Below are 23,421 nucleotides of genomic sequence, written 5' to 3'. Positions count from 1 at the left end.
GCCCCCATCGTTGCTGCAGACTTGTTCCCTGGGCTGTTCTGTCAGACACCAGCTCCCGTGTTGAAGTTCTGGATGCCAGCCTGGCGGCGGCTGGCAACTCCAAAAACAGGGGGTGTTGGCTGCCAGTGCCTGGGGTTGGGCACGGCCGTGCTGGGAGTGTTCCGTGTCCAGTGTCTTACCTGCTTCTTGGGAGCTGCTTCTCTTGTGTGACCAGAGGGAGAGCTGGGGAGGGGGACAGAGTGGGTGATGCTACTTCGGGTGGGTGGAGGCCTGTCCTCGCAGCCTGGGGGGTTCTGTTCTGTTGTGAAGCAGCACACTGCCGGGCTGTTTGGTAAAGGAAGCTCTACCCTAATCTCACCCTGGGTGAACTTCTGGGTTTTTACACGTGTTCTCTTAGAGCAGGCCTGATCAGCCCCACGCCCATTTTTTTTTTTTAAGATTTTATTTATTTATTTGACAGATCACAAGTAGACAGAGAGGCAGGCAGAGAGAGAGGGAGAAGCAGGACCCCAGGACCCTGAGATCAGGACCTGTGCCAAAGGCAGAGGCTTAACCCATTGAGCCACCCAGGCACCCCCACCACGTCTATTTTTGTATGGCCCACAAGCTAAGATGGTTTTCGGTTTTTTAAATGATTGAGAAAACCCAAAAGAAGTCTCTGTCATGACACACGATAGTTACATGGAGTTCAGACGGCCGTACCCACAAATAAAGCGTTTGCGAGCGTGGCCCTGCCTATGGGTTTCCACGTTCTCTGCGGCGGGTGCTGTGGTGGCAGCGTGGGGTTTCCTCCCCAGAGCCTGGAAAATGTACCGTCTGGCCCTTCAGAAAAGAGGTTCGCTGACTGGTGTCTTCGAGAATCAGGCCTTTCCTGTGAGTCTTTTCAGTTTCTTGAAAATAGGCATAAACTCAGTGTTATGTTTTCTTTACTTCTGTCTGAGACAGCACAGTTGGCTCCTTTGGAAAGGGGGTGAAGTGGGGGTCGAGAACATGCCTGGGGGGGCCTCAAGCATCAGTAAATCTACTTTCCCCTTTTTTTAGGGCTGACAAGTCGACCCCACTGATGAACAAAGGCCAGCCGAGAGGACCTGGTAATTCTTCCCTCTGGACCTAGGGTTACTGCTGCTTCCGTGGGGGCAGCGTGGGAGGGGTTCCCCGCCGCGGCCGTGCCCTGTCTTCCCCAGAGCCCCTGCAGCTCCTGCTCCCGCGCTGCTCTGGACCGGGTCCTGCCTAACTGTCCCCTTCACGTGGGGGCCGGGCGGGGAGGCCCAGGCAGGGACCCACACGTCTGTGGAGGAGCTGGCGGCATCTGTCCCGCTCCGTGACACTCACATGCCTGCACACCGGACGGGCTGCCTGGAAGTCACAGGCACTTGGGCCTTTGAGGGGCTTTCCCCTCCAGAGATCCGGAAATCTCTGGAAACCTGCCTTTCGGGCTGGCAAGGCGGTTGCAGTCATTGTTTGCAGCTCCCTGGTCACGCCTGAGGCATCCTGTGACGTTGCTTCTTTCTGGCCCTGCAGGAGTGGAGCTCTCTGGACCGGACGCTCTGGGCGCGCTGTCCAACGCCGCGGCCCTGCAGCCCCCAGCCCCCATGCCCAGGAAGTCACAGACAGTAAGTGGAAGAGCCCCTCCTTTCCTGCCTCTCTGCTCTGGCCGGCAGTGAGCAGGACTCTCTGAGAAACAGGTCTTTCCCTCTTCCCCTAGGGGTGGGTGGGAGGCCTCTTCCTGGATCCCGGCAGGACACGAGCCCAGAGCGCTCCAGCCGGAGGGCTCAGCAGCCCCAGCACAGCTCCAGGACCGACCCCCACATGCGCCCCAGGCACCAGGCCGCCTGACTCCAAGCACTCCGTACTCCGCTGGGAGGGCTTAGCTTTTCCCTGGGCCTCCTAGAAGTCCCCCAGCCCCGAGCTGCACGATCCACCCAACTTGACACGTGTGGGTTCCCGGGCCTGGGGTCAGGACCCCTGGGACCAGTTAGAAACAGGGCGGCCCCATCCTCTGCCTCGGGAGTTGAAGCCTCCGTGCCACACTGACCTCTGACCCTTCCTCTTCCCGATCAGACCAAGTTAAAGCCCAAGCGGGTCAAAGCTCTCTACAACTGTGTGGCTGACAACCCAGACGAGCTGACGTTCTCCGAGGGGGATGTGATTATCGTGGATGGGGAGGAGGACCAAGAGTGGTGGGTGAGTCGGGGGCCGGCCCGGCTGTGCCTGGGAGGGGCGGGGCTGAATCCCTGCCCGCCTGGCCTGGGAGGCCCGCTGCCAGGTCAGGCCCGCTGCCAGGTCAGGCCCGCTGCCCATGCGACCCCAGGACTGCCGGCTGCTCTGCCCCTCCGATGTCTCTTCCGCGGACACCCATTTCTGCGGGGGCCTCACTTTCCCCGGCTGGGGCTCCCCACGTGAGGGTGCCGTTCCCAGAGCGCACTTCAGGGTCTGAAATGAGGCTGTGAGTTCGGAGAAGGCGCGGTCCTCCCCAGCATGGCCCGCGTGCTGGAGGGAGGCGGGCGGACAGCTGACCCGGGACCGGAGTCCGTGGGTGTTGGTCTTTGTCCTGAAACGAGTCAGAACATCCACATGGGAGTGGAACGGTGTGAATGGGGTGTTCACCAGGTGTGACCCTAGGAATCCAGACGCAGCGCTTAACAGACTTGCTGACGTCATGTCACTAAACCTCAGTCCCCTCGTCTGTGAAAGGGAAGTCACCTCAGCACCACCGGAGAGACGATACCACAGGCCCCAGTAAGAGGCTGCTGTCAAAAACGAGGCCCGTGGGCCCTGCGTGGGAGGCTGGCGGGGTCTGCCCCACGGGGGACACGAAGGGCTCAGCGCCATAGGTGGAGCTCGGATGTCACTCTGCTCTGTTGAGTGCAAGGCACGTCAGGTGGTGGCCCTGGTAGGGGCTTTGTGACCTTGGTGCCCTGTGGTACTGCTGGCTCTTTCCCCTCATGGGACTCAGGGATCCGTTGGCCAGAGCTCCACCTTCTGTGGGCTTGCGGCGCTCAGCAGCCAGGTAGGGAAGGGGGCTGCTGCCCGTGGTCCTGGTTCGGGCCAGTGTGCCCGGCCTCTGTTCCCTGAACCCTCACTGGGTGGCCGGACCTCAGCCAACTCCCTCCCCGCCCCCCTGGCCCCCTGCCCCAAGAGCCGCAGCAGGTCTGGCTTTCAGGCTCGTGTACAACACGGCATGAGGGTGGGGCTCCCCCGGCAGTGGACTCAGCCTTCTGGAAAATACCTGTTCGTTTCCACAACTGGAAATACAGGAAGGTGTAAAGAAGAAAATCAGTGCTGCCCGTAATCCCAGCAGCGCCCCCCCCCATCTTACCAATTGTATTACAGTGATTTTCTTTTAGACTTTTACTTACCTGCGTAATTTTATGCGGTTGAGGTCGTACGCGGTGTGTAACGGACATACTTTACCCAGAGTGAAACTCAGGGACTCTCGAAGCCTCTGGTGAATGCTTGACTACATTTAAAGGAGCCAGCTCACACATTGGCCACTTTCTGTGACTTTGCACCTCACAGACTTCTGACACTCGGTTTCTTCAGGAAAGAAAAGATGCACGCTGGGGGGCAGGAGTCGGACAGCTGACCTGCCTGTGCTCCTGTCCTGTCCTACCAAGGACACCAGGACCCTGGGGCGTGTGCTTCCGTGCAGACCTCTGGCCCGCCTGTCCCAGCGCCCCGACAGTTGGCAGGCACCACACTTGACCTTTGAAAAATGCGGGTGTGAGCTGCGTGTGTCTGCTTACACGGGGGCGTTTTCTGATAAGTGCAGGATAGCACTTAAATGTATTTTTTGTTATGATTTTCTTCAATTTCTCTCTAGCTCTCTTAAGAACACAGGAGGTGGCGTACATGTAACGCACAGGGGTGTGTTAGCCGACTGCCTGCGTTACCTGTGAGGCTTCTGGTCAGCACCAGGCCTTTTGTAGTTAAGATTGTGGGGAGTCAGAAGCTAGATGCAGATTTTCAACTGCAGGGGTGGGGGTGGCACTTGGAACTTCCATGTGGTCCGGGCTCAACCATATTTGAAACATGAGGCAAAGAAAAAAGGGAAAACAGTTCATCGATGTCTTAGAAAAAGTTCTCTCTTTTCTAAGTCATTCTCTCTCAGAAAAAGTTCTTCTGAACATATTTTTTCCCCAAGTGCTATAGCATTGTTCCTTGAAGTCTCTAACATGTAGAATGTTGATAACCACCTAAACTTTTATCCATTTCAGATTGGCCACATCGACGGAGACCCCAGCCGCAAAGGAGCATTTCCCGTATCATTTGTGCACTTTATCGCTGACTGACTTGCTACTGAACAAAAACACTTCTTTTATCAGTTGTTACGTTCCTGTCTGTTATTGGTACCAGAATTCTTGCCAGGTGACCAGTTTCATGAAATGTCTTGTCCGGTAGCCCACTTCTCTCTGACCCTGCTCTTCTCTTTTACAAGCTCAAAGGCAACTTGTATGTATAAATGAATTGTTTTTATAATTTGTGGTTTTCATGAAATATTGCCATACTTTTATTAGGGAAAAATTGAATTTCCTAAAAGGTGAACTGAAAAGTTATTTTAACTCTATGTAATCAAGATCTTCTGTCTACAGAATTAGCTGAACCTAGAAGGACCTGAGTATTAGACATTCTTCTGGCCTTTCCCTGTCCCGCTGCTAGAGTCGGTGACCCTCAGTGGAGGTTTTTAGGAAGTCGGTAAACTTGCTTTAGAAGTAGCCCAGCCCTGGACTTCCTAGAGGAAACGCTATCAGTTCACCTTTAAAGACATTTTTTTTTTTTTTTTTAAGATACACTTAAAAGATTTCCTTTGGAATCCACACGAGGTTTAGTTAAAGCAACTTGAAAACTTACACCTTAGCATCGTGCTTTCCGGCCCTAATTTGTGAGGTCGCAGCTCTCATTGTGTTCTGCATGTGCGTGTAGCCTGTTGTGAGCGGTCCCACCTAGCACACCCGCCCATGGTTTATTACCGCGTGTGGTAATAGCAGCTAATTCAGTTCCTGTTCTAGAAACCTGCATTTCCTGAATTTGGTTAAAAACTAAGGATGATGGATTGCAAAAACAGTTCTTTAAACTAGTTTGTATAAGCTTTAGGTGCTCTGGAATTCGCCTTCTCGACCCTCCCGCGTGCCCCAGTAGCGGACGGTGGGCCAGCCCCACTGTTCACACACACCTGCTGTTTCCCACTGAGCATACCACCACCTTCCCCTTCTGGCCCCCGGAATGTTTCCTCAATTTAGTGTCTTGTATTTATATATTATACCAACAGGAATGGTAGGTAGACTGTTTTGAACTCGAATCTGTCCATCTGTTTGTAATCAAGAACATAGCTGAAATCTGTAGGTCCCAGGTAATAAAATCCTCCCGAACAGACATCCCAGTTCCACAGCGGAAGTCCCATGACGTCATTCTTCAACGAAGCTACTGGGCGTGGGGGGGTTGGGTTGAGTGCCAGAAAATCGGAATTCAGTAGTTCGCGAACTTGACTGTCATACCTCTATTTAGTAATTGTGAGCATATGACTCTTGGCAGGAATATTGGACACTTTGGCACTCTTTGAGGATAAATAGGTCTTGAATGCCCACTCGGATTGGGACCAGGAGTGAAAGGGTAAGCGTAGGTCTGGGCTTGGAAAGCGAGGCAGCGATGCCTCCATGGTGACGATGGTACATTTGATGGGGCAGCCCGTCTTCATTAGGCAAGACCCTTCTAAGTGCAGAGCTTCTTCTTTTTTTTTTTTTTTTTAATTGCGTTATACTTTTTGTTGCTGTTATAAAGGAAAACAGAACAAACTGGAATGTTTTATGATGTTGTGTGGCGATTGCTTTTTAAAGCCTCTCAGAGTTCTGAGTAAAAATGTGTCAGCTCTGTAATTAAAGTTTGTTTTTTTTTTTTTAAAGCACTACATCTGTTTTCACTAATTGTTAATTTCTGTTGTTCGAACCCTTCATTTAGTTAATTCCGTCACAGATTTAAGAAAGTAAATAGATTTTGCACAGCGCACTTATGTGTATTTTAACACAGTCCTCTCGCATCTGTGTCTTATAATTAGCCTTTTGGCCACTTGGCGCCAACTACCCAAGGAAGTGAAGTGGATTCCCGGCACCCTTTCACACCGGTCCCAGACTAATCCAGCACGCTCACTGGTACAGAACTAGCTCAGAAATACTTCCTCCAGTTGACAATTCGGTGGTGCTACTGTGCAGTAATTACTACTACTCTTGCCAGAGGAGAAATTATATTAACCTCCCTGATAACATCCTTTCCTAGTTATTTGCTCTCTGCAAATTAAAAAACAACTGAGAGGAAGGAAAACCTTGTAGATAACTATTTATATTTAAAGTTTACGTTTCATGAACCTTCGCTGCAGGATTCTGGCATCCTGCGTGCTGTCTGCCATCAGATCGGACTCGTAGGGGCGAGGGCTCCCGCGTGCAGACTCCTGGGTCCCGGGTGGTGCGCCCCGGGGCGGGGAGCAGCCTGCGCAGCCGGGAGAGCGATGTGAGATGTACGATACTCCATTCGTTCACTTGATTACTTCGAACTAGTTGCAGCGCAACTGTATATATTGTATAACCCGAATCAATTCTTATTTTCGTTGTCCGTAATGCGGTGATTTATAATTAGTTTATAATTAGAGCATGTTCAGTAAGTTGACTCCTCCTGTTCACTAGTCATTTGACTGGAAAAAAATAAAATACTTTTAAACGGACATGGTGTTATTTGTGATGCTTTTAATCCTTCAGGCCCTACTGCATATGAAAATGGTCCTGTAGAAAAACCCACCGGCCCACTGTACAGGAGATTCTTCACACTATCTGATGTACGCCGTGACCTTTCTTCTCTGAGGTAGAGACTGGTTGACCAGCATGCCATCCTGACCTACACTTTTAAAGGTTTACTTTTTGTGACCTGAGTTGGCCGTGTCGCTCTTCCAAACCAGGGTGACCAGAGCTCCCAGCCACGTGCTGTACAACCCACAGCAGCGGCCTCCTCAGAGAGCCCTCTCTGCTCACCCACTCACTGCCTGCATGTCTGTCACACTTAGGTGTTAGGCACATTTGGGTTTAAAAGCGACAGAGGACGGGAACCTGGGGGGCACAGTCAGTTAAGTGTCTGCCTTCGGCTCAGGTCGTGATCTCGGGGTCCTGCGTTCGAGCCCTACATCAGGCTCCTTGCTCAGCGGAGAGTCTGCTTCTCCCTCTGCCCCCCGCCCAGCTTGTGCTCTCTCTCGCTCTCCCTCTCTCTCTCATAAATAAAAGTGACAGGTGAGGTTTCTTTTTTAGTCCCAGAAAACAGACAACCTCATTGAGACTTAACTGTAATAAGACATTTTAATAGAAAAGCAAATGACCACTATTTTATACACTGGTTTTCTTCAGAAAATCTCAAGCAAGGGATCACTTTCGATCTCCAGAGTAGTTCAGCACTACAGATGGAAACCTACTGCCCTTCTGCACGAGGCTGGCTTCCACTGGGCTGCAGAATTCAAGCTTTCTCAGATGTTAATACAGAGTCAAAAGCGGTGGATAAAACTTTGCAGATGGCTTGTGCCTGTTCCTGCGGTAAGTGAAAAACGCACAGTGAGAGACTTCACCGACCTCTTCCTAAATTAGCGTGGCCAGCAAATACATAGATGTGCCGCTCTCAGCACCTCCCCTCCACCTGCACACCAACAGCTTTGGGAGGGCTGGTCACCACGTCCCCTGGACCGCCTCCTGTGCTCCCTCTGGGAGAAGCCCCTGCAGGCAACGTGTAGGAACTGGGCCTCTGGGGATGACAGTGACAATCATAAGGGGCTGCCCTGCCCTTGAGATAACTGCACAGGTGAGCGCTAATCCTGGCCCAACTGACCATGCACAACAGGTCCAGGCAGCCGGCCGACCGCCGAGCATCAGCCGGCCCAGGGCTGCCCCGTCTCCAGCCGCTGAGAACACTGGCTGGCTCCTCTGGCTCTACCCACCCCCTATGAATGGGACCAAGCGAGGCTGCAGGAAACCTCACCAGGCTGCTGCACTGGTACACCCAGAGGCTGTACTCCTTGTTGCTGGCATCGGTGGTCTTCAGAGCCAGTAAGCTTTTTCCTGCCCCCAGGCCATCGTCGTAACATACCATGCGGATGATTAAATACAGAGCGTGCCGGTGTAAGACGTCCTGGGAAGTCAGGGAAGGAAAGCGTGACATACGGGCATCTTCTGAGCAGAATTTACTCTGAGGCTCTGAGCAGAGTGTATCTACGCATCTGGCAGAAAACAGTGGTAGAGGTTTTCTTCCCCCCCAAAGGGATATTCCAGAATGGTCAGTTATGGGGCTGTCTGCCTTCAGGGTTAGCCCTTCCTACTTAAGATTCCAGAAAGACAGGGGCGCCTGGGTGGCTCAGTGGGCTAAAGCCTCTGCCTTCAGCTCGGGTAATGATCCCAGGGTTCTGGGATCGAGCCCCGCGTCGGGCTCTCTGCTCCGCAGGGAGCCTGCTTTCTCCCCTCTCTCTCTCTGCCTGCCTCTCTGCCTACTTGTGATTTCTCTCTCTCTGTCAAATGAATAAAATCTTTAAAAAAAAAAAAAAGATTCCAGAAAGACAGGAGTAGGATCTGAGTTCACGGTCCTGTTCTTTGTGCCCAGCATCCAAGCTGACAGATACCCTGCGCCGAACAGGCTCCTAAGCCAAGACCGTATCAGGGGCCCACAGTGGGGGGTGTTGGCTGGGGAGGCCCCACCATCCAGGAGCAGCACAAGGAGGCCTCTCTTCAGTCACCCTAAGAAATCGATCATTTTTTTAAGACCAGCTGCCAGGATTGTTTACCAACCAACAGTTATGCAAATAAGCAGAGACTCCCAGCATGACTCCCAGCCTGGAACCCCCTTTTCCCCTAATAAATTCTATTACTGGGCACCTGGATGGCTCAGTGGGTTAAAGCCTCTGTCTTTGGCTCAGGTCATGATTTCAGGATCCTGGGATCAAGCCCCACAGCGGGCTCTCTGCTCAGCAGGAAGCCTGCTTCCCTCCCCCCACCTTTCTCTCTGCCTATTTGTGATCTGCTGTCAAATAAATAAAATCTTTAAAATAAATAAATAAATTTTCTTACTTACATATTGATCTGATGATGATACTTTTATACCATACTTAGAAACTCCCATGATAAATTCTTCCTCCAGAGGAACGAAAGGCAACTTTCCATCTTGCTTTGAAGTAAAAATAAATCACGTGAGCTACATTAAAAATCCATAAATCTGACTAGTCAAGTTTAACATCTGGCTATCACAAATCCAAACCCTTTCAAGAACGTGGGTTCACAACAGCCCAGCAAAAACTGTTCCACAAAGAAGCAGAAAAACTGTCACCAGGGTTTGGTTTGGTTTTGTTTTCACAGTCCACAGACCTGAGCAAATTTCACAGCCATTTGTCTTGAAGTTATCCCTAAACTAAAATGGCGATCCCTCTCACAGATCCCAGCCAGGCTTAAATATTCACATTAGAAAAATAAAGGTATTTAGCTGTCAAAATACTCAAGGCTTGTGCTGACGTCAGCACAGGAAACCATCAGGAAAGAGGGCTGCAGGACTCGCTCCTGAAAGCCATTTTACATCCATCCCAGTCGGCAGGCACGTCCGCTTGCCCCCACGTCCCGGGGCTGTGAGCCTGATGCGAGGTTCCTGGGAAACAAAGCGGCAGGTGACAGCTGATGGCTTCCCTAGCGGATTATCCAGGTTTATCCCCTAAACCAGAACGCTGCTTAACTTGCCTAATGCACAACAGAACGGAGAGCGGGCCATCAGTCCGTGTCCATGCTCAGCTGTGTGGAACCACCTGCCCGCGTTGAAGAAATTCTAGTAAAGCAGCCGTGCCCACATGCCGCGATTCCTGGGTCCTCACGTGGCTACGGGAACTTCTGGCCAGTGGTTTCTCACAGGAGGGCTCGAGCACTCCAAGAATCAAGAGCTGGGATAACACCAACGCGAGTGTGTTGAGGGGATTTTGAGAGGCCTGAAGTCTACGGCCCTGAGCAGCTCAGCAGTCCTGACGGCAGGAAGCTAATCCTCGCGCGCTTCTGGGGCGCAGATGTCATGAGCGACCTTTTCAGTGTCATACTTCGGGGAGGGCTTGCTTGCACCCACTGGGATGACAGAAGCAAACCAAACGCCAGGACACTGCCTGCACCCGGACCAGCAAAAGGTCTCGTGGGACGCACATTTGCCGGCTGCTTCCCCTCAGACGGGAGAGACTCCTGTGCTCTCCAAGGACACAGAGCCTCCAATTTAGTGACCTGTTTCTCCACGAGTCACCAGCCACACAACCCGAAGAGTAACCAGCGCTCTAAGAACGGGTGAGGAAATCTTCCCTTGGGGTAATGACCCTTTGCTTAAACAAACACAAAGACCTGCGATGGCATTTTCTGGAAACTCAGGAAGCACTGTCTTCGGCCCATCCACTCCCACACTGGCAGGGGTACAGATCTTACAGTATCTGAGGCCCTGACTTCACACCTTGGCATGGTCATCGCTTTCATTCTTAATTTTCCTTCATAAGCATTTCTTTTTTTGAACTTCTTGACCGGGGTATGTTTGGAAGCCCACCTCCCCTCAACTCTGGTTGCTAATGGTGTGAGGGCCCGAACACGTCACCTCGGCTAGGAGACCCGTTACTGGAGGGGCAGTGGCTAGCTGGGGGAAGATCTGGAAAGGCCGGCAGAAGTTTTCAAAGACAGACCTACGGTGCATATAACCCGTCACCGCGTTCAGCTCCTCATTTAAACAAGGCAGTGAGCCCCGACAGAGTAAAAAGTGCTATTTTTGAAGGAAAGAACTCTCTGTTCCCGTGGGACTCCCCATCTCTAGGCACCATGTGCCACCTATGATCACAGTGCTTGGTAAATATTTAACAGTGATAAAAGCGATTCTCTAGAATGTTCTAAAATTTAAAAATTTTTCTTTTTTTTTTTTTTTTTTTTTTTACCTGGGCAACATCTATGTAATTAATGAGGTCTAGAGGCCCTTCAAGACTTTTTCCTTCAGAGAATTTCAGTTTCTCAATGGCACCAACATATTTTATCCGAAATTCCGCACAGGTATCTAAATTGTTGTTGCTTTGTCCTAAAGGTGAAAGAAAAACTGTTAACAGTAAGACTTCAAAAGAAATATCTACATTAGAGAGTATCCTCAATCCCTTCACAAATAAAAAACACTGTGTCATCAGAACTTAACATTTAATGAAAATAAAAAAAAAAATTCTAATGCAGGATTACTTGAAGTAATAGGAAAGAACTTGGAATTTAACCTCCTCCTCCGTGACTCATAATATACTAGACATATAAAAATCTCAATAAGAGGGGCGCCTGGGTGGCTCAGTTGGTTGGACTGCCTTCGGCTCAGGTCATGGTCCTGAAGTCTTGGGATCAGGTCCCACATCGGGCTCCCAGCTCCGTGGGGAGTCTGCTTCTCCCTCTGACCTCCCCTCTCATGCTCTCTCACTCTGTCTGTCTCTCTCTCTCTCAAATAAATAAAATCTTTTAAAAAAAATCTCAATAAGAGTAAATTAAGGGCGCCTGGGTGGCTCAGTGGGTTAAGCCGCTGCCTTCGGCTCGGGTCATGATCTCAGGGTCCTGGGATCGAGTCCCGCATCGGGCTCTCTGCTCAGCAGGGAGCCTGCTTCCCTCTCTCTCTCTGCCTGCCTCTCTGTCTACTTGTGATCTCTCTCTGTTAAATAAATAAATAAAATCTTTAAAAAAAAAAAAAGAGTAAATTAAAACAGGAGAGGGGCGCCTGGGTGGCTCAGTGGGCTAAAGCCTCTGCCTTTGGCTTGGGTCATGATCCCAGGGTCCTGTGATCGAGCCCTGCATCGGGCTCTCTGTTCAGCAGGGAGCCTGCTTCCCTTCCTCTCTCTGTCTCTCTGCCTACTTGTGATTTCTGTCTGTCAAATAAATAAATAAAATCTTAAAAAAAAAAAAGTAAATTAAAATGAGAAAAATAAAATGTCAACTAGATAATGATTGAGTACTTTCACGATACTTGAAGATATTTAAGCTTTTTTTGTTTTTTTGTCCCTCTTTACTATGTTCACTGTTAACTTGTTTTCCTGACTCAGCAAACCTGGTCTACATAATAATAACAGGTTTGTTCCTGCAGAATAATGCCAGACAGGAAGTCCCTTCACACAAACAGATGTTAGGGTACATGACACAGGCAACAGGCTAAAGAACCGTGTGCGAGGAAATTGATCCAGGGCCAACACGGCCACCATGCGTCCCCATATCTGCCACGTTAAAGCGATACTCTGTGGCTACTTCTAGGTTATGCTTATGGTTAAAAAAAAAAAGATGCCCACATTTTTAATATTTTTAAGGCCTCTAGACCTGACACAACTGTGCTCCCTCGTACGTGATATGGTTCCTATCTTCATGCCACCCTCTGTTGTCCCCACTTTCCACAGACTGTCGAGTCTAGGATTCTAAAGAGAAAAGTATAAAGAGACTTTTTTGTAGACAAGAAAAGGAATATTTTTTTTGTATTTCCAATTAGATGCTAGCTGTTCTCTAGCCTGGGTTAGAAGCCACCTTTTGACCTGTAGGGAGCTACTAATCTCAGAGGGCTGCACGCACGTTTGCAAGGGTCCGTGGCAGGGGCTGCCCTAAGGACTGTGAGCTCCCGCGGACCCCCAGCGGCTGGGTCTCTGCGGAAGCAGCTCCTCCACCCTTTCAGTCCGCAAGAGGCTTCCCCTGCACCCCACGAGCCATGCAATTCCTGTAGAACTCACACTCTGCTACCCCATATCCTAAAAAGCTGGTCTGAAACCTCTGAACTGTCACCACGACATCGGCCACATGTTTGTGCTCCAGGCGCCATGAAGAGCCGATCGCCCCCGTGCAGCAAGTGGCTGACCCCCTCCCGCCAACCCACGTCCCACCAGATCTTGGGTCATTTCTAAACTCTCGCCGGACACGGCGGAGACCGAGAAACCCTCAAGTGCGCGGGGATTCACCGCGCCGCTCGGTGAGGACGTGAGCCTCACGGAGCCGTCTCAGCTTCTCCGCACCTGAGCTCTTGGTCGAGTCCGTGTCGAGGCTGGCCACGGTGCTGGATCGGGAGAGCCCGCCGAGGCTGGAGTCCACGGACTGAGAGGCAGCAGACACACACAAAGGCAAACAGAATTAGACACGTCTTCTCGCGAGTTCTCTGCCAAGTATTCGCATTACTCAACGGGGACAGCTGCATCAGCGTCGACAAAAGCAGGGCAGACTAATGGACTGGGGCAGATTTTTCTAAAGACGAATTCTACAGCAAACTTCAAAACCGAGGTAGCCCCAGCTGCCCTCGCCAGAAGACAACATCAGGTAACTGCAGTGAGGACACTCCCAGCATGAGCAAAGCCATTACCCCTGCCTCCTCGTGAGGCCCCTGGTATTTGGGTCGGTGTGAAAATCTACACCTTGCTTCCACGTGATGCCCAAAAGGAACCCCGCGTGGCACGCAGGTGGCGAGTATGATTCTACACGATAAAACGAGCAGAGCTAGCCAGCGGGTGAGCGATTTACCCGAGGTTACATCAGGGAACTCGCCCCCTCAAGGTCTGCTGCTCCCCACCCACGTGCCTCTGCCCTGGGTCCCATGGGTGCCTGGCCCGCGCGGTCACGAGCAGACCACCCGACAGACGGAGCACAATGACCAGGGCGAGATGCGAAGGAAAACCAGCACGGTTGTCGAGCAAAACACGGAGACTCGTACGTGCCGGCGCGGCTTCCACAGAACCGTGCTCGGGGTAGGCTTTGTTCCTTTGGAAACGACATTCTGTGAAAACTTTTGATTTCACAGTCCCTCGCTTCTTTGCACCTCAAGTCAAAATTAGATATTAGAAGAGCAAGATGCTCAGATTTTTTGCACGTTCAAGAAGTGCATCGAGGCGAATGCGAAATGCATCAGGTCTTATAAACACGTCTTTTCCTTCTTCCGGTAACGGCCCTTCCTAGAGTAAAACGTACAGTGAGCGGAGAGCCGCAGGCAGAGACGCTCCCCGACCCGCTACACGCGGGACCGGACACTGGCAACACCGCACACTCTCCACGGGAGCGGGGAGGGAACCGGAACGAAGATGCTGCTACAGCCCGACGCGGACGTCCGGGATGAGCTCACCCCGTGGACTGAGCAACAGTGAGCTTCTGTGCTCAGAACTGCTGGCCCACGCTGGAAACCACCCGGCCCCAGCGAACCTCTCTCTGCTCGAGCACAGCGGGACGGGAGAAACTGGTCTGCTGTTCCCACGTCCCGAACAGACAGCAAGGAAAGCTTACATCAACCTAAAGCACAAACCCAACAATCACAACTTGGCTTGGAGACCACACGGAGGGTCACCACCATCTCGGGGGGGAGTCCTCCCGCGCAGGGGGCCCCTTCTGCCCCTCTCCAGCCCCCAGCCCCCAAGCCAGAACGGAGAACCCAGGCCTTGGAGCTACCATCTCAAGCTACCAGCAAGTTCCCTTGGGAATCCGAAAATCTACTCCACCGACAGCGAGCCGTCGAGTCTCCCTTCATCCTTTCTCTGGTCTGGAAAATAAGAAATGGGCCTGACCAGTTTCCCAGGCTGAGGGCCTCATGCCAAGGCTACAAAGCCAACAGCAGGGAGGGCCTTGACTACCTTCAGTTCAAAACCCATCAAGAAAACTCCGTCTTTCCACTCGAAGGCAGAATTCCTAAAGCGTCAAGTTTCTGTGGTTCTGGCTAGGAGCATCTCTGCTCAGTGAAAGTCCCGAGTGGCGGTCATGTGCGTCTCCACTCCCTGTGGTGTGGCCACTGGTACCCGGGGTGGTGCCCACGGGCTCCTCCCCGGCCTCATGGCGTCCTGGCATTCGCATGCTCTCAGGGTGGAAACTGAGAACCACGGACCGGGACCAGGGATGAGGACTCAGGCCTCGACGGTCCCTTCACAGTCACAGACCCCACTTCTTTAGCGTCCTAAACATGGCATTTGCCTCATGATCCAACTCACTCGCTATTAAGTAAACAGAATTCTGGTGGTGCGCACACACCCCACACCCCAGAGTTCAAGAGCTCTGGCCCCTGCACGGGCCTACAGTTCCGATCATGCAGAACATTCAAAAATAAGTGTTTCAGTGAGACCATTCACATGCCCTGTGCCATCCGGGTTTGTGAATTTAATCACCTCGGGAACTCTCCAGAACAAAAGAAAATTAAATTAAGCACAGACTGTGTCTCTAGTGCCAAAAATGAATGTCAAAACACACTGAGTCCGAGGTGGTTAGGATGCTTTGTGCAGAATCAGTCAAGAGAACCCCAATGCTCCCTGGGTCACGATTCCGGTCCCGGCTTCATCCCCTACCTTGCTCTTAGTACTGATTTCACTGCTCTGCGAACTGCTGCTACTGTGTCGCTTTTTGCCTTTCCGAAACATTTTTCACCATAGCTGGATCCCAACGAGCTCCCCTAGAAGAACAAATGGTGGCTAGTCAGAGCAAGAAAACCAACTTGAGATCACTTTATGCGCAACAGGAATAAAAATCATCAATTCCTTCCCTGGCCGCGGTGTATTCCTCCTACTGGATACAGAAATCTTTTCCTCTGACCACCGAATCTGGACGCTACAGCTTCATTCTTTCTTTCCTTTTAGATTTCAAAAATCTAACCCAATGTACCAAAAGGACAGCAACCTTCCTGTCGAACTTGGGGCTGTGAAAGGCTGTGAAATGCCTTTCATTGCTCTCGGAAGTGACAGACACACTCAGAACACTCAAGCACCTTTCTTCTCTTTAATCAGCTCAAGAATGAGCAAAAGAGGTACCGCACTCATTGACCAACCGAGATCCTGGCACTCAGCTGCTGTCTCGGGCTGGCATCTTGTGAGTCACGGCACTTAGCACAGAGGACATGGCTGCCTCTCAGAAAGGGGCATTTTTCTCAATGTCCTGAGTGATCTTTAAGTTAAAAGTTGACACAAAAATGTTCCCACACGCCACCTCTCTCCCACAAGGCTAGGGAAGGAGGCGACCTTAAGTTGTCCAGAGTCAGTCTTACATGTATCCCTTTCTAAGTCATTGTTAATGCCCCGGAAACAAAATTTATCCTTGCGCATTTCACAGGAGCACATCTATTATACTTGAAAAATTACTGACTAATCTGCATAATAGTTCATGGTTCAAATGTTTCCAAAGATATTGTGTCACTTTTATCCCCACGACAACCTGGTGACACATTCAGGTGCTCCAGATGTTTTTCTTTTTTTTAAGGCTTTTCCTCGCCTGCGCTGCATATGATGCTGGCGGCTCCTAGCCGCTAGCCTCAGTGGGCCTCCGGAAGGGAGGTTATAATCTGCATTTTATAGATGACGGACCTGTCACCCATTTTTCAGGAGGCGTCATGAGTAAGATAACCTCACAAATTTTTACCGAAGAGCGGATCCTACAGCGGGAATGATGGAATCTGCTTACGGTAGAAGGAATACTACTTTATTGTCTTCAAAGGTCCCACAGCTGGCAGTGTGCACAGAGAACCTCCTCTCATTCTGACATGGTCAATTCTTTTCAGAAAAACGGGGTACCTGCTGAAGGAAAAGGAATGAGTCAACCATGGGGCAGTCACTGAATGTCCCTGCTCCCATCAGAAGTTTCTCCCACCCTATCTGGACACCCCATTCTCAGTCCACTCCCCAGGGTCTGACCTTAGGCCACTTGCCCGAGACTGACTCCCCAAGCCCAAGCTGCCTCTTTTTCATTAGCTCCATCAGACAACTTATTTCTAGGTTTTTGCTGATTCGTGAAGTAGCAAGAAAATCTGATTTGTTCACTCATTCCTGAGTGAGCATCTCTTAGGTGCTGGGGGAGATAACGCCCCTGACCTGACCTCAGGGAGCCCATTCTCAGAGGGATGAGACAGCCCAACGAGAAAACCAAACACATGGCTAGAAACAACTGATACAAGGAAAGCAAAAGCGAGTTCAGGAGAAGCAAGTTCAGGATTTGCAACTGATACAAGGAAGGGTAAGCATTTTAGACAAGAAAAGATGCTCTGAAGAAGTGAACAGTAAGGAGACCTGAAGAAGGAAGGGAGGGTGGCCACATAAGTGCAGAGGAAAAGCCTTCTGGCAGAGAGTACGGCAAGTGCAAAGGTCCTGAGGGCACACGCCAGCTGCAAGGAACAGCGACAGGCCAATGTGGCTTTCACTGGAGCAGGAAGGAGGGAGAGGGAAAGATCCACAGAACTCTTGGAAACCGCAACAAAAGTCTGGGGTTTGTTTTGCATTTGACAGAAAGGTACTGTTAAAAAGCAATTAAGTGATAGGATGAGACTTCTGTTTCAGGAAGATGATAAGCTGCAGGTAGAGAACTAGCTGCATGGGATATAAAAAGAGGGAGATGAATTCTCAGGCTATACTGGGGATCGCTTGCTGCCATCGATCACCTAGCCTTCAAGGGACCATGTTCAGACGGACGAGATGGCAAGAGAGCCTTATTCCCAGATCTACACAAACTGGGTTAACCTAGCAGCATAAAGTGACATGTTAGCACTCTCTGATTGGTCAAAATCTTGGTATGTATTATATTTAAGGACATTATATCTTAAGTGTGTGTTTCAATATATGTATGTTTCAATATATGTAATAATTTTAAATGCGATTTTAAAATAAAATTTTATTCTATTGCTAGTGAAATCCTGAAGCATCCCTATAAGCCCCCAGAATACTAGAATGCTTTGAAAATCACCCCATTGGTATTATCATGTCTTTGCAAGTCCTTAAGACTTTCCATCACCAGTCTAGGAGCTGAGGAAGGGAAAGGCATTTTATTAAAGTCTTTGAGATATGCTGCTATTTCGATGCATAATCTTAAGCAAATCATTCTTGTCTCTAAATTATTCATGCATGAAAATGAGGCCAAAGATACTGATTATCACTTGGATGTTCCAAACTTGTCAAATGCAAAAATGCCTGACGCCAACCCTTCCGCTCCCCTTCCATATCTGCTCCACCTCTCCTGTCTCCCTTTCAGGAAATTCTAGCATTTCTGGTAGAAGCCAGGAAATCACCAACCGCGCAAAGTCCTCCAGGCCCCACGTGGAATGAAATACCAAGATCCACTGACTCTACCACCCGAACAGTTCACTCATCCACGCCTCGAACAGGCCATTGCCATCACTAGACCACTGCTGTGTAGGAAACTTTTTCATCAGCTGATGAGAGCAGTGGCTGGATCCTGAACCCGTAACAATGCACAGATACACAGTTTGTCGTGCCATTTAAGGAATTCGTGTCCCAACGGGACCCCCTGCCACTTCAAATCTACCACCAAGCTCCAGCTAAAATGATTTCTTTCAAACTCAAATCTGATGTCCTTATCGGGCTTAAAATCTTTCGCTGGCTCACCAACATTAGAGACCAAAGTCAAAGCGCCCTGCCAGGACCCACAAGGTCCTGCACGACGGGGCTCCTATCTACCTCTCTAGTTTCATCTTCCACAACCAGCTTCATGCCTTATTCTCTCAGGAATGCAAAGCGTTTCCAGGTTCTGAGCGTGCACTCTGCTCTGTTTCCATGCTTTGCTCCCGCCATCCCGACTGCCTGGACGGAATGCCCTTGCACCTTTTACGCAGTCAGCTAATTACTCACTTTCCAAGACTCAGTTCAGGCTGCTTCTTAACTAGAAAGCTTTGGCTGGACTTCTGGTTTGGGCTAAGGGCCTGGTACTCCACACCTCGAGCATATACCCGGACCCTAGCATTAGCCTGCTGTTGCCTACTTAGAACTACTTAGAACTATCTCATTGTGAGCTCTCAAAGATGGGGGCGAGGTAATTCACCTCTGTGACCCCAATGCCTGGCACAGGCTGGCAGAGGACATGCTTAATGACCTGAAGAACCTTCTGGGAAGATGACATCCAAAGAACTTCCTGTCTTGAACACCTGCCGTGTACTGCCCAGTGCGAGGTGCTCCAGATACCAGTGACCCTCGCTAACGACCAGCAAGGGTGCAGTGGCACAGCCCCTTTCAAACGAAGAAGCCAAAACTCCAAGGGACTTGGCCAAGGTCGCCAGGCTACTCATGGATGGGGCCAAGTTCGGCACCTAGAGAGACCCCATCCTGCTTCCCACCTAGTCCGCGCTGTTCTGCTGCGCCTGCCACGTGCAGGTGCGCACGGTGACAGCAAACAAGACCCACTCCACCCGGGCCCTTCGCGGCGAGGGAAGGGGGTAGGGCGGGAGGGTGCAGAAACCAACAGGAGCAGCACGAAAAGGCAGTGCTCCTCACGCCCCACAGGGCACAGCCTGACTCGGGAAACAGCCCCGCGGAAGCTCCCGCTCCCGCCGCCGAGTCCCACAGGGCAGAACCACACACGACACCTGTCGTCGCAGGAGCTGCCCGCCCACCCCAGACAGGAACCGCGCACCGGGGGCACCGCATCCTCCCGCGGGCCCGCGCCGCGCCGCCTCGAGGCCTGGGTCCCGGACCCCGGGAAGGCGGGTCCCGGGGGAGACCGCGGCCCCCGCGGCCCCACCCATCCGCCCCACAGCGGGCCTCCCCGCCCGCGCCGCCTCCGGAGCCGGCGTTCCCGGCCAGGCTCAGACCCGGTTCGGCCAGGGCCCGGCTCTCACCTCACAGCCGCCGGCGCGCCGCCGGGGCCGCCTGTGGTCGGGGTCAGACACCCAGGGGAACCGACACTGGGGCAGCCGCTCCAGTTCTAATTCCAGCGCCAGCTTTTCCGGCGCCCCCGGCCCCGCCCGCCGAGCCCCGCCTCCGAGACATCGCGCAGGCGCGGTCTGAGCCCGCCCCAGATCTCCGGGCTCCACTGGTGGAGGAACCTCGCGCCCTAGGGTCGGCGACCGGAAGTCGGGGGGAGGGGCTTAGTGTCGCGGGCGCCAGAGTGCCGGAAGCTGTGCCCTTGGTAGATGGGGTTTTTCTGCCATTGGTTCCCCGTGGCTCTGCTTTCTATTTAGAAGACTCCCGCCACCTGTCCCTCAGCCCCGCGTCGCCTTCAGACTTCCGAGATGTCTGCGATTCCTGCTGAGGAGAGTGACCAGCTGCTGATCCGACCCCTGTAAGGGCCCAGCGAGAGAGGGAACGAAGCCGCGGGCTGTGGGAGGCGAGGCGGGGTGGCCGGGTGGTGGCCTTCTAGGTCGCCCCCTCGCCGGCAGGCCTCTGGAGCCGGCCCGGTTCCGCAGCTGCCGGCCAGGCCTCTCAGGCTGAAGGGGTTGGAGAGCGGTGGATCGGAGCGGGCCGGCTAGGGGGAACGGGACTTGGCTTTATTCTTCAATCTCAGAAGATGTCGCGGGGGCGGGAAAAACAGTCGGGGCCCCAGGGCGCTGCAGAGTGGCGAGCCTGGGAAGGCGGTGATGCTGGTGGCGGCAGGATGAGAGGAGGACCTGGGTTAGGCTGTGGCGGTGTGGAGAACTAAATCTGTTATTTCCTCCAGGACTTGACGTTTGCCAAGCAAGGTGTGAAAGAGGGAATCGGTTAGCTGTGAGTTTGGGCGTTCTGACTGCAGACCCCAGCGGAATAAGACAGACGGGAGAGGGAAAGAGCAGAGGTGTTAAGGACAAAAACTCAGCTCTCGGTTGTCCATGAGAAGGCTCGTCTTTCGGTGGCGATGGCTTTCTGCCCGGGAAACGCTTTGCAGATCTGCAATTGGGCTAAGAGGGGAAACAGCTGTGGAGAACTTTTCCTGATAGACAAGCAATTTGAATTCACAGACATATAATTAGATACAGGTTAGCCTCTCATTCACCTGTGCATTTTTCAGAAGGTAGACGGCGTCTGCTCATCCATTCCTAAGGACTAGTTGAGCACCTCCTGGGAACCGACCGCAAGTTTCCCACTGCCTAGTTCACACCTGCCCTCTCTCCCTGTGTTCAGCAGACACTGACCAAGTGTCCAGCACCGCACTAAGCACTGGAGATGCGAATAAGACAGCGCCAAGTTAACTGGATTCACCCTTTCAGAAAGAATTGCAGTGCAAAGTGAAAAGTTCCGGAAGGACAGTTTGGAATAATAGGAGACCCTTACTTTGGGTCAGACTTGGAATTCAGTCCCTACTCTCTCACTTGCTAGGACAGCAACTTCCCCAAACCTGTTTTTCTCACATGAAATTAATATGGTCTCACTTACTGTGAGGATCATAGTAGGTGCTCAGTAAGTGGTGTATTTTGTGTGTATGTACACATCGGCATGCACTGAGTGCTGGGAGAGTTACGGAAAAGGGATGTCTACAAGTTGAGAAGAGAAGGCTAGTTCCTGCATCCTGGAAAATACAGTGCATGACCTGAACCTTAAAGAACAAGTAGGAATTGAAGACAGGTCAAGTGCTGGGCAAGGATGTTCCAGGCAGCAGAAGTGGCACAGGTGAAAATGAGAGTGGTCACAGTTTGTGGCTGGTTTCCTCGTGGCTGTGGCTGAAAGATTAGCAGATGAGGTGGGAGAGGCTGTCAGGGACCAGCTTGAATATATACTAAGGAGTCTGTGTATTTATCATGTCCGTTCTAGGGAGCCAATGAAGGGTTTAAGCATTGAAGGGATATAATAGGAACTGTGCTTAGGAAGATCACTGCTATCAGCAGTGTAGCAGATGACTAAGAGTGGGTTTGGTGGTGGGAATCCAGGAGGACGAAATTGAAATAATGCCGGTGAAAAGCAGTGAGAGCTTGCAATGAATGAAACGAACATCAGTGAGTTGGAAAGAAGTAGGTTTCAGAGACTAAGGAAGTGAAATCTTTATTTATAGTTTTGTAGCTCGTCGGGTATATTGGAAGGGGTATTTGTGGAGAGGAGTGTTAGGATGCCTTGGATCCCTGGGTTGGGCAACTGGTAAAAGGTTGTGTTATTCACTCGAGGAGTGCGGGAGCTGGGGCAGGTCTGGAATAAATTTGGGAATTCTTTTGTTTTATAACAACTTTATTGAAATATACTTTGCATACCATACAACTCATTAGACGTGTACAATTTAGTGATTTCTGCTATATTCACTGACTTGTACAACCATCACCACTGTCTAATTCCAGAACATTTTGTCATTCCAGAAAGAAAGCCTGAACCCGTCAGCAGTCACTCTCTTTTCCCCCCAACTTCCCCAGCCCCTGGCCACCACTCTCCTTCTCTATAGATTTGCCTATTCTGGACATTTCCCTTAAATGAGATTATATAATATGTAACCTTTTATGACTGGCTTCAGCTTCTCCCACTTAGCATAATGTTTCCAAAGTTTATAATTTGGGAGTTTCTAGTCAGTAAGTATTTCTTGAGATTTTTTTCCATATTAGGTGCTGCAGCTGAATAGTAGTTAACAACATAGACGATGTCTCTGCTCATACGGCATCTTCCTTTTCATAGTGAGGAACAAACCGTAAGCACGTAGATAGAGTAACTTCATGTAGTTATGTTATGATAGAGTTGTGCGAAGGGCAAACGAGAGAAGGTAGTCAAGAGGAGGCTCAGAAGGTGACATGTGGACTGAGACCCAGATAAAACAAAGGAGCCAATCGTGTCAATATCTGAGGGATATTCTGGGGAAAAAACAAGTTAAAGGGACTTGAGGTGAAAACTAGTTTGGCACATTTGAACATAAGGTGCCTGTGTGATAGCCCAGGAGAAAGAGCTAAATGCCAAGTGTATTTCAGAGGTCTGGAATTCAGAAATCCATCTGGGCTACAGATATGGACTGGGAAGTCATCAGCATGTCAAAAACCTGAGACCAAAGATCACAAAACCTGAGAAGTGGGCCAAGGAGAGCCCCTCGCAGTACTAACATTTGAAGTGTGGGCAGAGGCGTCTGAGTATGAAGGAAACTCTGGAGGAAAACCAGAGTCACGACTCAGAAATGCCAAGGGAGAAGCTCTCAGAGAGGGATGTTGGCAAGGGGTGACGGGCTGCGCAGGGAACAAGGGAACAAGGGAAGGGCGGGAAAGGCTATTTGCACTTGGCAGCAAAGAGCCACGGTGCAAGTACAGATCCAGGGGAGAGGTTAGCCGAAGCCAGCCTGCGGGGAACCAAGGGACGGGAGGTGAGGAGCCAGCAGCGGGAGCGAGCACAGCTCTTAGGGGGCGGGGGAAAGGAATTACGGGACTAAAGGAAATCAGAGTGGCAGGATTTTAATTTTCAGGCAAGAACGCAGTAGCACGTGTCCGTTGTGAGGCGAAGGTAGATGGGAAGGGCAGAGTCTGTGAAGCAGCGGCTTCCGGGGCCTCAGGAGGACAGAGCATGTAGAGTGGAGAACGTGGTGGCAAGATGGGCCTCGGACAGTAAGCGAGCTCGGCCATATCGCTCCGGGAAAAGTGGAGGGAGACACAGTGCTGCTGGGTTGGTAAGTGAAGTCGGGGAAACAGGCAAAGATGAGCTGTAGAAGGCTCTTGCCTCGAGTGAAGAAGAAGATAGAATGGGGACCGGGGACAAAGTTTGAAATAGTTGCTATGGAAACCAGAAGAGGAAACCGAGCTAGG

The 23,421-nt window shown here is 51.2% G+C and overlaps 3 protein-coding genes across 14 annotated transcripts in view; 2 read left to right on the top strand and 1 right to left on the bottom strand.

Moving 5' to 3' along the window:
• Nucleotides 1-6,712, top strand: part of ASAP2 (ArfGAP with SH3 domain, ankyrin repeat and PH domain 2) — a 166,966-nt gene extending 160,254 nt beyond the window's left edge. For all 9 annotated transcript variants that reach the window (XM_032353369.1, XM_032353370.1, XM_032353371.1 and 6 more), the window contains 4 exons: nt 1,042-1,091; nt 1,522-1,613; nt 2,062-2,184; nt 4,218-6,712. In XM_032353369.1, the coding sequence (XP_032209260.1) occupies nt 1,042-1,091; nt 1,522-1,613; nt 2,062-2,184; nt 4,218-4,292 (340 nt within the window). In that variant the 3' untranslated portion in view covers nt 4,293-6,712. The remainder of the gene's footprint in view (nt 1-1,041; nt 1,092-1,521; nt 1,614-2,061; nt 2,185-4,217) is intronic.
• A 596-nt stretch (nt 6,713-7,308) lies between these two features.
• ITGB1BP1 (integrin subunit beta 1 binding protein 1) lies at nt 7,309-19,748 on the bottom strand. 4 transcript variants are annotated; one of them, XM_032353366.1, is made up of 8 exons: nt 19,588-19,748; nt 16,389-16,543; nt 15,326-15,429; nt 13,028-13,106; nt 10,952-11,088; nt 9,088-9,180; nt 8,005-8,154; nt 7,309-7,560 (listed from the first exon to the last, which is right to left on the bottom strand). In XM_032353366.1, exons 3-8 carry the CDS (start codon nt 15,395-15,397, stop codon nt 7,489-7,491), a joined length of 603 nt encoding a protein of 200 aa, XP_032209257.1. In that variant the 5' UTR covers nt 15,398-15,429; nt 16,389-16,543; nt 19,588-19,748; the 3' UTR covers nt 7,309-7,488. The 4 variants fall into 4 exon arrangements, with proteins under 4 accessions (XP_032209257.1, XP_032209259.1, XP_032209256.1 ...); XM_032353368.1 differs by having other exon boundaries at nt 16,541-16,543; XM_032353365.1 differs by having other exon boundaries at nt 16,431-16,543; nt 19,588-19,747.
• Nucleotides 19,749-19,827: 79 nt separating this feature from the next.
• Nucleotides 19,828-23,421, top strand: part of CPSF3 (cleavage and polyadenylation specific factor 3) — a 46,528-nt gene continuing 42,934 nt past the window's right edge. Inside the window, exon 1 of the mRNA XM_032353357.1 lies at nt 19,828-20,030. Coding sequence (XP_032209248.1) covers nt 19,981-20,030 — 50 coding nt within the window. The 5' untranslated portion in view covers nt 19,828-19,980. The remainder of the gene's footprint in view (nt 20,031-23,421) is intronic.

This window comes from Mustela erminea, chromosome 7, assembly GCF_009829155.1.
Source record: "Mustela erminea isolate mMusErm1 chromosome 7, mMusErm1.Pri, whole genome shotgun sequence".
Classification (NCBI taxonomy): Eukaryota; Metazoa; Chordata; class Mammalia; order Carnivora; family Mustelidae; genus Mustela; species Mustela erminea.
The sequence above is the reverse complement of the archived record's forward strand: the minus strand, read 5'-3'. Positions and strand labels throughout refer to the sequence as shown.